The 14,379-nt window shown below is 35.5% G+C and overlaps 1 protein-coding gene across 9 annotated transcripts in view; it reads left to right on the forward strand.

The window, feature by feature from the left end:
• PARD3B (par-3 family cell polarity regulator beta) overlaps positions 1–14,379 on the forward strand; it is a 393,203-nt gene that overhangs the window by 211,698 nt on the left and 167,126 nt on the right. For 8 of the 9 annotated variants that reach the window (XM_051786818.1, XM_051786820.1, XM_051786824.1 and 5 more), the window contains 2 exons: positions 1,172–1,287; positions 12,830–12,874. In XM_051786818.1, the coding sequence (XP_051642778.1) occupies positions 1,172–1,287; positions 12,830–12,874 (161 nt within the window). The remainder of the gene's footprint in view (positions 1–1,171; positions 1,288–12,829; positions 12,875–14,379) is intronic. The other variant, XM_051786819.1, reaches the window with a different exon arrangement.

Genomic DNA, 14,379 nt, shown 5'->3' on the forward strand with positions numbered 1-14,379 from the left:
TGTTTGCATGTAGTATGAAAGAGTGGATATATTTTGTTATGGATACCTTGAATTCTTCATACAAGACTCTCCTATTTTCTTTTTGCTAACATAGAGTAATTTCACTAGAATAATTTCATAATTTCTGATGTCCCAGACAGGTATATATTACATGGTAAACAAACAAAAGTCTACACAAATTAATGTAATTCAGCAGTAAATTCTCAGCTGCAGTTGTTTGCTAGAATCTGTTCCTAATTTTTTCAAAAAGCTAGGAGAAAAATATTCTCTTAAATGTATTAAAAGGATGATGAATTTATGGGCCTTTCCTCCCATCCTGACTTTTTCAGTGTTGTATTGTTTTTCCATTTAGAACTTAAGTTCTCTTGAAATTGAATTGCAGTATCAGGTCCTGCTGATTTCACTGAAACTGCATTTCAACAAAACACTTGGGAAAGTATTTTGATGCTGTAAAACCAACCTTTTGATTGAACAATTTGGAAATAAATGTTTTTTAATTTTCAAACTGCTTTTTTGCTTAACAGTATTTTAAAAAAGTAGTAATTTCTGTTTTTAATCAAAAAGAGACATGGAAGATTTCAAATGGATTACACTGAAGTGTTTCGATTCCTCACACCTGAAAGTTACTTGGAGTTTCACTCAGGCAGAATTTTGAAATGTTTAGAAATTTGCCTTGAAATAGAAGAACTAAACAAAGACCAAAACAAAATAAAACCCAAACTAACCAAACCCCTGATACTTTGGAATTCTTCAAAAGGTCATGGCACCCTCCATAAGACCTCCAGCCTCTACATAAGTTGTGCAAAGCTATAAAATAATTTTATATTAGCAGATGAAGTAGAATTGATCCAGGTACATTGTCAGTATTTTTCCAACATTCTGTAGCATGTTATTTGGAAATGCAGTGGTTAGATAGAAGTAGCAAAATGGAAAAAAAAAATCATTACTAATCATTTACATTTATATTTCCATCCATGATGAAAAACAAGTGACTGAAGGTGTTAAATCTCAGAAAAGAAAGTTGAGGATCAATATCTGATTTTAAAAATGCATGCTGTAAGCAACTAGAGGAAGAAACACATGTATATTTGTGCATTCTTTAATTAGTTCACTTGTGGTTTGAACTGGTGCCTTAATATTTTGCATATCTTCTTTTTTTTAATTCCTGCAGCCCTATCATAAATTCAGCAGTGCATTTAACAGATCAGCACATCAACTTCAGATCTTTGACACCAGCCAAGCAGTCTGAATCGATTAATCTGAAAGCCTCAAAAAGCATGGATCTGGGTAAGAAGGGGTGGGGTGATACACAGGTCAGCTTTTTAGCCTTAGCCCATCTCTCTTTCTTGCTTTTGTTTCTTTAACACTAACATCAGGCAGTAAGTTCTGCAGAGGAGCTACAGTGATGGGGACAATGGTCAGCCTCCTGTAGCATCTATTTGCAAGTACCCTTTTTCTTGAAGCTGAAGAAAGTTTGGGGTTTTTTGGTGGAGGCCCATTGTATTGAAATCTTAGCTGAGGAAAAGACAGAATGATAGAAAAATGAGCAGAAAGAACTGCTGTGCAAGTTTTGTGTGTCTAAAATATATAGCAAAACCAGCAATACCAAAAGTAATTTCTTTTATAGAATAGAAATGATTGCAAAACTGGACAAAGGGTTCCTCAGACAATTTGTTTATTTCTTCATCAGCAGTGACAAACACAGGCAATCAAAGCCTTGCAGTAGATATTTATAAATGCTTGAAGAGTGTAAGGTTGTGGTTCTTTACCTGTCAGAGCTGTGCAGAAAAGCTTGCAGGGTGGGTGAAGCAGGAAGTAAGAGGTTCTTTCAATACCAGGAAAGCATTTGCAGGTGGAAGATTGAAGGGTTATTGCAACTGGAAACCAAGCCATATTTTAATGAAGGTTCAAGAAAAAATTCACAAACTTCTTAAGTCTCAAAGTAAACCAAGTAAAGTTTTCTTTTTCCTTTTAATTCTTCTTTGCCACACTTTATCTGGGTTTTTTTCCAAATTCAAGAGTTGAGGGGGAGACCTTGAGACCTACCCCTAGGATATCTTTAATTATAGATTTATGCACTTCATTGGATCAGATTTTGTATACCATTAATAAAAAATTATTAATTTCATATATAGTTTCAAGGTAGCTTTTTGTTACCTTGCTGATTCATTTTTCTGTGAAATGCTCTAGATCAGTCTTATGTTTTTTTATTCTCGATTTTTATTGTCATCTTAATGGAATATTTTAATGTAACACTAAATGTGTTTACTCCTGTAATAGCAGGCAGTTATTAATGTGGGATAAGAATGGATATGAATTAATTTAAGAGAGTTTTTAAGGCAGAATTTTAATGCTACTGCATGACCAGCCCAACCCTTTTGCAGTTCTGTTCCACTGTTTTAACTAAGAGTAATGGATTAGGTATTTTTTAAGAATGGAAATGCTCCTCAAAAAATGATTGCATTTACAGACTTGAGTCTAAACATAGACTGTATGTAGTCTACTAGAAAAATTAATGTTCAACTTTACTGAGTCGTCTTTTAGAAAAGTTTACTTCCAGTTCTCACAGAAGTCACTAGAAAGAATGCTCACAAGCACCAGTGTAAAATTAGGCAATGGGAGTGCACTTGAGAGCATATTCAGAAGTGCCAGGTGACCTATACTTCAAATTCTATAAAGCAATCTGCTCTTGACATCCAGAAGCAATGCTTTGAGAATGTCTATGAGTCACTAAATCATGATGACTAAAAAATAAAATAAAATTAGGTGCAAAAATAAAATAAAAAATTGTTACAAATATGTCTTTTAGATCTTTCAAAAATTGTTGCCTGTTAGATGGTAGCTGTTGAAAACGCACCTTCTGTTATGAAAGTAAAAAATGAAAGGGATGATAATCAGTCTGATTGGAGGCACAAATGTGAAGATAGATCTATTACTTGAGACAGTCATGTAGAGAACTGGAGAGATTCTGAAACAACTTCACCATATTGTTTTATAAATCACAATAGATGAAGTAAAATTCCTTGCACATAGCATAAAAACAATAACACTGAGGAAGATGAAAGCTAGGACCTTTTACAACCATTCTCTAGCAAGCAGTGAAGTACCATGTTTGACTTTCCAGTTTTTGAAAGATTTGAAGCAGAAGCTACTGGCTGGAAGGGGAAATGGAAAAAGAAACATGACAATCTCAAGGGAAGTAACTGCGATATAAAGTGCTTCTAATACAAATAAAATCCCAATAGTTTAGTGTATAAAAGTGCCCTTCCAAATAAAACATTCATGTAATTCACATTCCAAAAATGGATTTTTGGGAAAGGGAACTTGTTTTTTTTGTTTCCTTACTTAACTGCAGTCATGACCCATAGTAACTTCTCATCCCAACCGGCAGCTGTGTATCCATTATTGATTTCAGTGCATTGTTTCCTGAAAAAAAAAAAAAAGTGCTGCTGTCTTCATCTTCAACAATTTTGGTAACAAAGAGGAAGTGTCCCCTCTGAAAAGTGCTAGGCCCCTTTTTCCAGGAGTCATAGAATGCTGTGCACTTACTGCTTTTCTTTTGTTCTCAAGTTCTGTCAGGCCCTTCAAAAAAGAAAATGTAACATGATTAACGGAAAGAACACAGAACTGGAGTCCAGAAGGAGAGGTCTGAGACCTTAAAAAATGTGACTTAGGTGCAGTTTATTTCTTTTCAAACCAAGTTGTCTCTGAATCAGGTGTCTCCATAGATCTAGGAAATCACCCGCAGATTGGATCTGGAGACCCAGAATAACATCACAGACTCAGTAGACAACAGAATTGGTGTAATACAGGGCATAAATGTGAAATCTGTACTGCTATTCACTTATGAAACATTTTACTTCACCTTGAAATGTGTATAATGCATCCACTGGCTAATTATAAGGTTATAAAGATATGAATTACATAATGACATTGCCATCCGAATGATCATCAAAGGTAGGTAACAGAAAATTTTAAATGCAAGAGAATCCAGATATTACGATAGTTTGTGAACCTTACGTGAAAATAATAAATTCATTAAATTAGGGAAGTAGTGAATCTGTATAATAAGAGTCTTTCTGGCTTTGATGAGGGTTGATGTATACACAAGAGGCAAATCTGTTAAGTAAAGGCTAGCCTATAATTACATGGGTACACAATGGAAACCTATTTAACATTGATGTTTATCTTTTCAGTTTTATAAATTTTAGGCTCAGAAACCTTTGAGTGCTTAATCTATTTCCCAGTCATACCTATTTACAAAATAATATTATAAATTAGTAGCCTGAGTGAATAATATCAGGTAATAAGAATGGGTGACCAAAAATTGTTCAGTATTGCTAACACATTGCATCAATTTGTCATTGTCACTCTGCAGAGCAAATCCTGCAATGAAAGGAACTTGGCACGTGCAGCAAAAGCTGTAGTTTACTTGCCAGTAGGGCAGACATAGCTTAGTTTATTGACACTTGGTGCGTTTCTGTGCTGGTGATTGGGCAGCTGGGCAGGAGCAGAGGGCATGAGCCACTGCCACCTGGTTGCTTAGGCAGGGCTCTGTGCTGCCGTGTGCATGCCATGAGTCGTATGAACTGACACGAGTCCTGACTGCTAAATTAATGAATAGCACAAATCCTCGGTGGATTTCAAGAGCTCACTTTATTTGCAAACGATTTATTTTTTGCTTACGCCTATTTTAAAAAAATTAAAAAAAAAATAAAAAATCAGTGTTACGTGTGAGTTATTGAGTTACTGTTGTAGGAAATAAAAATACAAAAGACAAGTCTAGTGGTAATGATAATGTTTTTGGTTTGCAGATATGAGCAGAACTTGCCTCATGTGCAGATGTCCTTGTGAAAAGTATATGGAGGCAGGGTGACTGGTTCCCTGTTTTAGCATCCATCACTTCCATGGTGTTCAAATGCTTCTCAAAATTTACAGCTTCATTCACAGCAATAGAGTACAGATTAGTTTCATATCAGCTATAAGTCCTAATGTTCTTCCCTGCTGCTGTGTTGAGATAATGACAGCACTTTCTGGATCACTGATGGAGTTCATATCCTGTGACTTATGGCATATTTTTCTTTGCCTTGTCTACTTTTATTTTGAACCTGGTGGTGATAAAAAATTGCACAGCCCCCCTTCTACTAATCCTTACACTTGACACATCTACTCAGTTGCGTAAATTTTTTTGTTCTTCAAACACGGCCATCCATATGTTGACAAAGCACAGACCCTTCTTATAACTGTGACTTCGAGAATTTGTGCAGGGCCAAACAAAGGCTGACTTGGAGTGAATGCTTGTGCTGACCAGAGTTGGACTGCATGCCACGTTTGGACTTGTGCTTATAGCACAGTGTTAAAACTATGCAAAACAAAATAGAAAATCATAGAAATAAATGTTGTGTTGTTGCTTCCCACTGAAGTGGAACACTATTTTTGAAACTTAAGGGCAGATTGAAAATGAAGAAATCAATGGCTTCTATACAAGTCATTGGAAGGATGATTTTCCCTTTCTGTTAACAACCTCCTATATGCACACATTTTTCCTTATATTACCACAGTTGTCTAGAGAAGAAGTTCTATATAATATTTCACCAGAATCTATTTTCAGTAGTGCTTGTTCTTTTAACTATCTTAAAAATGTAATTTTTGCAATGTTAATGTGAAAATTTTTTTCATGTTGTATCGAAAGGTGTAAATCTGTGTGCTCTAAGAAAACGAAAGGAAAGGAGGTGTCTTATTATCTGTTTCCAACACCCCTATTTTCCATAAATCTTTATGCACAGGAGTGATTTAAGCTATGCATAAATGTACTGTAAAAACTACAACCAGGGGAATTGTATGCAAACACATGAAAGTGTGGCTTGTTTTAACCTGAAGCAACATGAAATTGAATCATATGAATATATAGCAATTTTGTTGCGTATCAATTCAGGCAAAGTACTGTGTAGATATTTGAGGATGTTGGTATAATAACCCATGACCACTATCCCAAGGTGCTGCTTAATTCCCTCTTCCTTTCCCCATCTAAAGCAAAAACCCATAAATCTTAACTGATTAAGCTCTATAGCCTGGAGAAACGTATATGTCCTTCACTTGATTTTAAATGTGAGTGAAATATTGTTTGCTAAAACATCATTAGACATACTTGGAGTCCCTTAACCTTGGGGCGTATTTATTAAAATATAGGCCAACTTACGTATTTAGGAATAATTAGCAAGTAAATATGCAAGATATAAGGTATGGGATATTCTGCAAGGAAGCCAATCTTTAACTAAATGTTAATTTCTTTGTCAGTGGAGGGCTGCATTCAATTACAGTTCATTCTTTTAAAACACCTCAAAACAAAGGGAAACCAGTATTTCACATCCAGAAGGATGTGGAAAATGCAATCAAGATGCTATTAGCTGCTTCATGATTTGCTCTGAACCAGATTATTGTTATTCTGAGTGTAATTTTGTATCCTGAAATAAATATCTGAAAACATAGCCAAATGAGGACCAGACAGAGCTAATGGAGATTAGTCTTTTAAGCAATGTTTTGATTCAGATAAAATTAAAAGAATACGTTTTGGGAGGTCCCTAGTGAGAGTTATAGTATTAGTGGGGCCAAAAGGTGGTTTGCTATTTTAAAATTGTCATTTTGTTAACCACGTTGTATGTATGGAATACATTTATTTGGTTGCTTTGACTTGAAACCAGTTGACTTGACTTGAAACCATTTAGGACCTAGTTAGGTTCATTAGAACATTAATGAGGAAATGGAGAAGATGGATCAGAATTCTAACAGTCTTTTCAATGTTACTGGCTTATAAGACTAATTTAACAAATCATCTCTTGAAAAGAAATACTTTCCAAAACCAAAAATGTTATGTGTTTAGGAAAAACTGTATGGCTTATGGCTGTGATTGTCTTTAGGATCAAGGGCTAAGAGCAATTTTAACATTATTCTAACTTATGTCATAAGTAACTTTCTAGTACTGTCAGATTAGATGTGTATTTTCTGAGACCGCGCTGCAGAATCAATTTTTAGAAATGAATACAATATAGTTTTCTTAGTTCAGATGACTTTCAAATTTCTGTTTGTAAGATCTATAAGTAGGGAATGAAACAAAATCATTTCTTAAGTGATAGGGACCCTGTGAACTGAATTGAAATGAGACTGAAATTAGGTTTATTCTGTGTGAAAAGAGAGATTTTTAGCACAGCTAATTTTGTTACTCAGTTTTACACCAAATCTGCATTGATGCAGCTGAGGGGACGATGAGCTGTGGCGTAAAGATGGAAGCGGGCAAGAGAGAATATCAGCTTTCTGGACTGGTTTTGTAGAGATTGTCTAAGACTCAAGGAAGCTTGTTGTGGAGCGGACTGAGAGCATTGTATGAGCTGTGATGGTGACACAGCTGAGAAAATGGTAACACATGGTTGAGGTGGTATTTTCTTACGCTGTTTTAGTGTAAGTTTGAGTTGATCTGTGAATGCATTTATATTATTAAAGTGTTAGTGGGATAAAATAGCAATTACGTTAATGTATAGCTACTATAAGAAAGAAAGATGATAATAAAGTAACTTATAAGAACACTGTTACAAATCTGTTCTCTAAACTTTGTCTTAAATCTGTTCCCTATCAGTGTTTTCAACCAGAGAATGACAGATTACATTAGGAACTTGTAGTTTAACCCTAGGAGTTTGGAAGAAGTGTTAATGACATGCGAAAGACATGTAGCGGGGGAGTTTTAGCCTTGTGCAGTTTCTCTGGAACAGAGGTGAGAGGATTAGAGAAGACAACAAAAGTGTAAAAGAAGCCGTGATGGCCTCAATTAGCAGTGTAACCTTCAAGAATGAGTAGTTGTGCCACTACAAGAAAGTGAAGAAATTTATATCATGCTGCCTGGGAAACTGTAAAACAATGTTATTTTCTGCCAGGAGAAAAAGTTCCATTTAAAGCTAAATGTGTCCAGTGGACAGCATCAACTGTACTGCTGGTTCTTCAACAACAAGAAGTAGTAATAGTGAATGCAAGCTTAAGCATTTTCATTCTCATGTGCTGACACACAAGATGTTTCCCTTGGGGATCTTCTCTGAACACAATTGAATTGAAGTATTAAATCAGTTCTAACAAAATTGTTCTGAAAAATCTAATTAGAGAAAACCTTGTACAGGAGAGAAAAAGAATCCAGAATCTTGGTTTGGATGTGATTTATTCCTGCCTTTGAATGTGCTGAACAGGGCATCCCAAATGTTGCGTTAGATACCATTTTGGAAAAGGTTTACCTTTCTTACCACTAAGTATAATTTATCCTTGCCCCTTTGAGCAAGCTTTTTGCTAATCTTGGTACTTTTCAACATTGAAGTAAACAGAAATCTATCAAGGACTCCTAATCCTTCAAGAATAAGTAGCTGGTGGATATCTAGGTGACCCCAGAACACATGCCCTTATGTGAAGTTTCACTGGAGAGGTGGGAAGGGGGAATTAGTGAAAGAAAATATTTTAAGACAGTGCAAGTTTACCCTTCGTGATACACACGTTTTATTGCTATTCTGGATTTTAGTATAAAAGCCTGTGGTCTTTGTATGTGGTACTTCAGGGCAAACCTAGAGCAGGAAGCAGCATTTTCTAAGTGATGGTTGTGAGCCAGCAATTGACACAATTTCTCCAGGTGATTTATGCCACTCCTAGATGGGGAAACGCTTCACCAAGAAAATAAATATGGCAGGAGAATTATGTCATTGGCACTATCACTGACTAAAACTAATTGATGATGCACTGCCTTCATTATGATGAAAGGGCTGGGTAAGGATACACTTCATCAGAAAAAAACAGTGACCAATTTGAGACTTTGCTTCGTTTTCATATGTTTAGACCATAGAAACTGATGGATTCTAAAAAGTACAGAAGCATCGTTTGTATACACAGTTTGAGAATACAACCCTTGTGAATTGATTATTGTAAACTAAGAAACCTTACATTTGGTTTCCTATTAACTAACAAAGGTATCAGGAAATGGGTTTTCTAGGAAATTCTTTGGTGTTTTGGTGTCTCGTATTATTATTTCTCATGAATTGTAATTTTAATCCTTGTTTACTTCTTTTCTGAGTGCAGAACTGCAGCTGGTCTTCAAAGGTACGTGTCAGTTTGTTCAGCAGGAACACAAGCACATGTTTAGAAGATTTTTTTAGTAGTTCATGGTCAATGTGCAAAACTGATCCTTCAGAAAAAAACCACTAAGTTGAATAGTAGTACCCTGTATCTTGTGAATAGCAGTAACTTCTTGTTTTGGGAAAAAATACTGTAATGGTTCAGTTGAACTGGGAAAAAGAAGGGAAGTTGGTTATCACAGCTGGCAGCAGCATTGATTTGTGCTTCTCTGAACCATAGTTGGGGACTAGATTGTTGACCTGTAAATATGCCTGGGCTGTATTTTGACACAAACTTTGAAAAGTACTGACGGTGTGTTGTTATGAAACCATTGAAAGTCACACAATTCCAATAAAATGTCTGCCTTCGTTGTCTTGAGCAGGGCACAGAAATGGCAATCAAAAGATTATATGGAAGAACGTGGATGCATGTTGGGTGCTTTTACTGCTGCTAAACAATACTCCTTATTTTCTTCAAGCAAAACAGCACTCCAGAATATGACCATAGGAAATACTAATAAAATCTGATTATTCATGGCATAGAGAGTTGGGGGTTTTATCATCTGTAGTGGTTGTTGGCATAGTGTACAAAAAACCCTATCAGTTGTTTGCTGTCAGTTGGACAGATTTGTTTTGCTTAGTAATATTCCATCTTTCATAATCTGTGGTCTTGCTAGTCCTCCAGACATCCATGCTTTTATTAAATAGCTGTAGAACTTCTATCATCTTTTATTTCAGCAATTACTTTGACTTTTGACAATGAATACGTAACCAGCTTCTGTGGTGAAAATGTGGTTCCTAAATTAGAGATGTTACTTTAAAAGAGCTAGTGTGTTTTCTATGGGCAAACATTAATAACTTCATAGACTAATATTCCCTGGAGTTTCAGGGACATTTCAAAATGTGAAGTATTTGTTTTATTCACAAGTTAAGGAGAAGCGTTGTCTTATTTGTAAATGTATTTACTCCCCTGCATGAGTCCTTCCAAGATTTTTGTTTGAGTTTTTTCTTTACAGTCCCCAAATTAGGTGGTTTCCTTTTTTTTAATGTTATGCATTTAATAATTCTAGGTCAAGAATATATAGTAATTCTAGTGTATTCATAAAAATAGTTACAGTTTGCACATTCCCAAGTGTGATCCTCTTGAGCTGAATTTTTCATAGTTATTTGCAATGTAATTACTTTTTGATGTTGCAATATAAAAATAATTAGAATTTTTTTTCCTACAGTTTTAAGAGGAGATGGTATTTTTTCCTTGTGTAAAATCTTCCAGGTGATTTTCTACAAAGACCAACACTAGTAGAATCTTAGAAATTTCCACTTAATTCTTGCTTTATTCAAAGACCAAGAAAGATATCCAGAGAAAGACTATTTTTGTCATAACTGGATGATTGCGGCAACTTCTAACGTGCAGAGAAGTGTTTTCAAATGCTATATTCTGGAACAGGATGTCCTATGTACTTCCTAAATGAAAACTTCAGTTACAAAGTTTTCAACTTTGATGTACATGGTATTTATCTCCTGTTAGCCTTTTTCTGTTTTTCTGTTGTCTTCTTGTTCTCAGAGGGAAGGAATGGACTTGTCTGTGCCACTCCTGTTCAGTTTAGTGAAAGATGGCAAACCTAGAAGGCACTGCCTCAGCATAATATCCCATGAAATGAAAACTACCCCGTGGAGGAGCACACATATTTTGTTCAAACTTTGATATAAAACTTTAATATTTGCATTTTCCAGTTTTTGTGCATGTGTGTGCTTAAACTCATAATACTAACCTTGTATTTTGGTAAGGTTATTTTTCATTTTCTAATCATTTTGTTCTTCCTTTTTTCCCTCCAGTATTAAAATCTAATTTTTGTGTGTGAAGCTGGTGTGTAAAGTATGATTAAGTTAAATGGATTTATCCCTTTTAATAATGTAAAACTTAGTTTCAGGCAAGCCAAGCCTCAGCATAGTTTTAAAAAAACACTGTGAACCTTGATATTTTTTTTTTAAGTTCCTATGTACTGTAACATAACCTACTCCAAGTAATTATCATATATTATACTGGTTGCCATTAGTGACTGCTATAATTAAGGTTGCGAATCAGTTTCCATTATAATCCCTTGTTTTCACACAATGATAACTTGTCAAAACACTAACCTTTGGGACTGAAGTTTTCCACAGTTGTTTTTCTTAGAGGTAAATTTGGGGGGAGGGAAGAGGAAAAGGAGTTTGAACTATCCTTATAGCAAACCTTTGTCCAGTCATTTTGCATTATAGGATCAAGCTGCATAGCAAGGAGCTAAATAGTTATCATTTCCATGGACTAGATGAAAGGTTAAAGGCCAAGGAGTGCAGAACTGCCTTGAGTTTTGGTTGCACTTCTAATTTTGACGAACCCCTCTGCTATTTTGTTTAGCAGCATCTTTACATAATGCTGCAAACAGTGTTAGTCTCACTTTAATAGCATCTATGTCCTACAAAAAAACTACACTATGTCAATTTACTGATAATCAGGTGACAATTGGATTACAAAAGTGGAAAAGAGTTACAGTGGTCAGTGTGATTCATGATTTCAGTTGTGAATCCCAGTCCTGAATTTGATGCTGATTTTTGAGGGTAAGAACTTCCCTAAAAGTGAAGTGGGGAAACAATATAAGAAAATGTTTACTGTAGCTCCTAAATGTCATTAACTACTACACTACTCTTTCCTAGGTAGAAAATAGCAGGTTCTTGTTTTGTTGCAGATAACCCTCTGTATAAACTTTTATAGTGACCACTATGCAAAGCTTAAGTTTGCATTTGTAGTATTTTTGGTGTGACTTTACAGTTTATTTTATCATATAAAGAGATTACATTTTAAGGCGAGTTATAAGAGAGTGCTTGGGCAGGCAGAGTTGAAGGATAAGCTTTCAACCCTAACATTCATTTCCTGTGCTTGTTTTATCATCCCTAACATTACATTAACACCCTTTCTTTGCATAGAATTCATTTTAAGAAATGGTGATTGGTTCTTCCCCTCAGCCCTCCAGGAGAGTATTTTAATTAGTTTTTTGAGATATATGATAATAAACTGAAGTAAAGTTACTGAGCAAATGTTACTACTTCTGTTACATTCAGAATTTGCTCTCCCACTACTCTGTCTGCAAACTGTTGCAACTGTAAACATCTTTATAAAATGTTGTGAAATACAACAAAGTTACAATTTGCAGATAAAAATAAAACATAGGAAATGCATAAGCCTTTGAAAAGATCAGGTTTTGGGAGACCTTATTGTCTGCAGAGGGTCCTGCAAGTCAGTGAGATGTCTTGCAGATGGGAAGGTTTCCACATCTGGATTCTTTTTACAATTGAGGTCTTTGATCTGAAAATGTTACAACTCTCCTATGCCCTGTGATTTGTCTGGCAAGATGAGTTATTTACAAATGCAATTGCTCTTCCGACAACTCAGTTTTGAGTGTGTAAGTGCTGAGGTCCTGATCTGTAACCTACAAGGACTGCTGGTAGTCCTTTTATTGGTTTCAGAGGGCTTTGATTCAGATATTTGGACTTTGAAGCACCCCAGGTGGATTAGGTAAAGAAAGGCACTTTTTTCCAGATTATTGTAATTTAAAGATTAAGGATGTTGTGTCTGAAATAATTTGACAGTGTTTCAAAGGCTTGTGAATTTAAATAAGTTTCTGATCTTTGTGTCTTTTCTTTTATTTCTCCAGTGGCAGATGAAAGCAAAGTTGGTTTGTTGGCCGGACACAAATCGGGTAAGCTGTCCTCCTATTTTGGAGAAAAAGTCAGCAACTTGAAAGTAGCATGGGCAGTAAATGAAATCAGCTTACAGAAACTGTCGTGACTAAGAGAGTTGCAAATTAAGGCGTTACTTTGTATGCACTGACTCCAGGCTGAACGATGATGAATTATGGGTTGCTCGTAGCCCGGCAGTGTGTGTAGCCAAGTCATTTGCAGGAAGAGTTGTAACTTTATTTTTCAGGGCGGGTGTTGTAAACTGGAGAATACGCCCTTTCAAATAAGGGCAAGTGCAACATGTCTTGTGGAGTGTAGAGACTTAAACAGTACACATTTTGAAAAATACAAGTATTTCTTTGCTTTTTCCTCTTGTGCTGAGTTATACTTCCATTAGCAGGAATATTGAAGACAACACTAAAAAATTCTATAGAGTAAAAAGAAAGAGTGTTGGAGATTTTCCTTTCATTGTGTTTGTGCGATAGAAATAATTTGTTTCTTCTTAAACTTTCAGGCCACAGTAATAAAAACAATTAGTCCATTCTGCTGTCATTACTGTACCTACTTACTACATAAGCTTACTGTACCTACTTACTACATAAGCTCTGCCAACCACACCGTGCTCTTGCACAACTTTCAGTTGTTGTATTAAAAAACTTTCAAGGCAGCGTGACGTAAGATTATGATTTTTCATAAGATGACATGAGAAACCTTGAACTTCCTTGAAAACCTTAGTTATTCAGCATTCTCTTCTGATGTTAGATAACCCTGAAGTTTCAGACTACCCTTTTGTAGCACGATTGTATGTTGGCTTTTTCCACTCCTTTGACAGATCTAAAAAGCAGAATTCATGTAAAGGAAGGTTGACTATGAGATTTTTGATTGATTTGGTATTCCTTCTCTGTGCAACTGGGTGTCCTTCTTTAGTTCTCTGGTGTGGATTTTCCTTATCTGAAGACCTTTTTCTGAACTTAGTAGACAAATTCTTTTTAAATTTTTTTGGCATCTTTCCTAACTTTGTGAGCTTGGATTCTCTTTCTGAATCAGGGAATAGTTCATGTGTCTTGTAACATTATCACTCCTGGGAAGAAAAAAATTCTTTCAGCTTTCTGCTTTGGGAATGTGAAAGCTTCAAAGAAATGATCTTGTCAACTTGAAGAAGCTAGGGGTGTTGCCCTTGGGTTTTTCCCTGCTCAGAAAAATTGCTACAAACATTGCAGCATCATGCAGTTTACCAAAGATCAATGGAATTCACTGCTATGAAAAAGTATTAGAGGGGAACCTGGTAAGACTATAACTCTTTGGCAATCAATTGTTAAAGCTACATTAAGCTTTATAATATCATTTTTAGTAGTGTTTGATCTTTCTTCTGCACACTTCTGCAGATTCTTGAGAACTGTGACTTTGAAGTTTTCTATTTGAAAACACCTACAAATTTTACATGAAAATGTGGACCCACGTTTACTGAGCTTTGGCTTGTTTGCTTTACTTAGTCTTCACAGACCTCTCACATGTACCTAAGATC

The sequence above is a fragment of the Manacus candei genome, unplaced genomic scaffold, assembly GCF_025592945.1.
Source record: "Manacus candei isolate 608988 ecotype Guabito, Panama unplaced genomic scaffold, ASM2559294v1 h1tg000023l, whole genome shotgun sequence".
Taxonomy (NCBI): Eukaryota; Metazoa; Chordata; class Aves; order Passeriformes; family Pipridae; genus Manacus; species Manacus candei.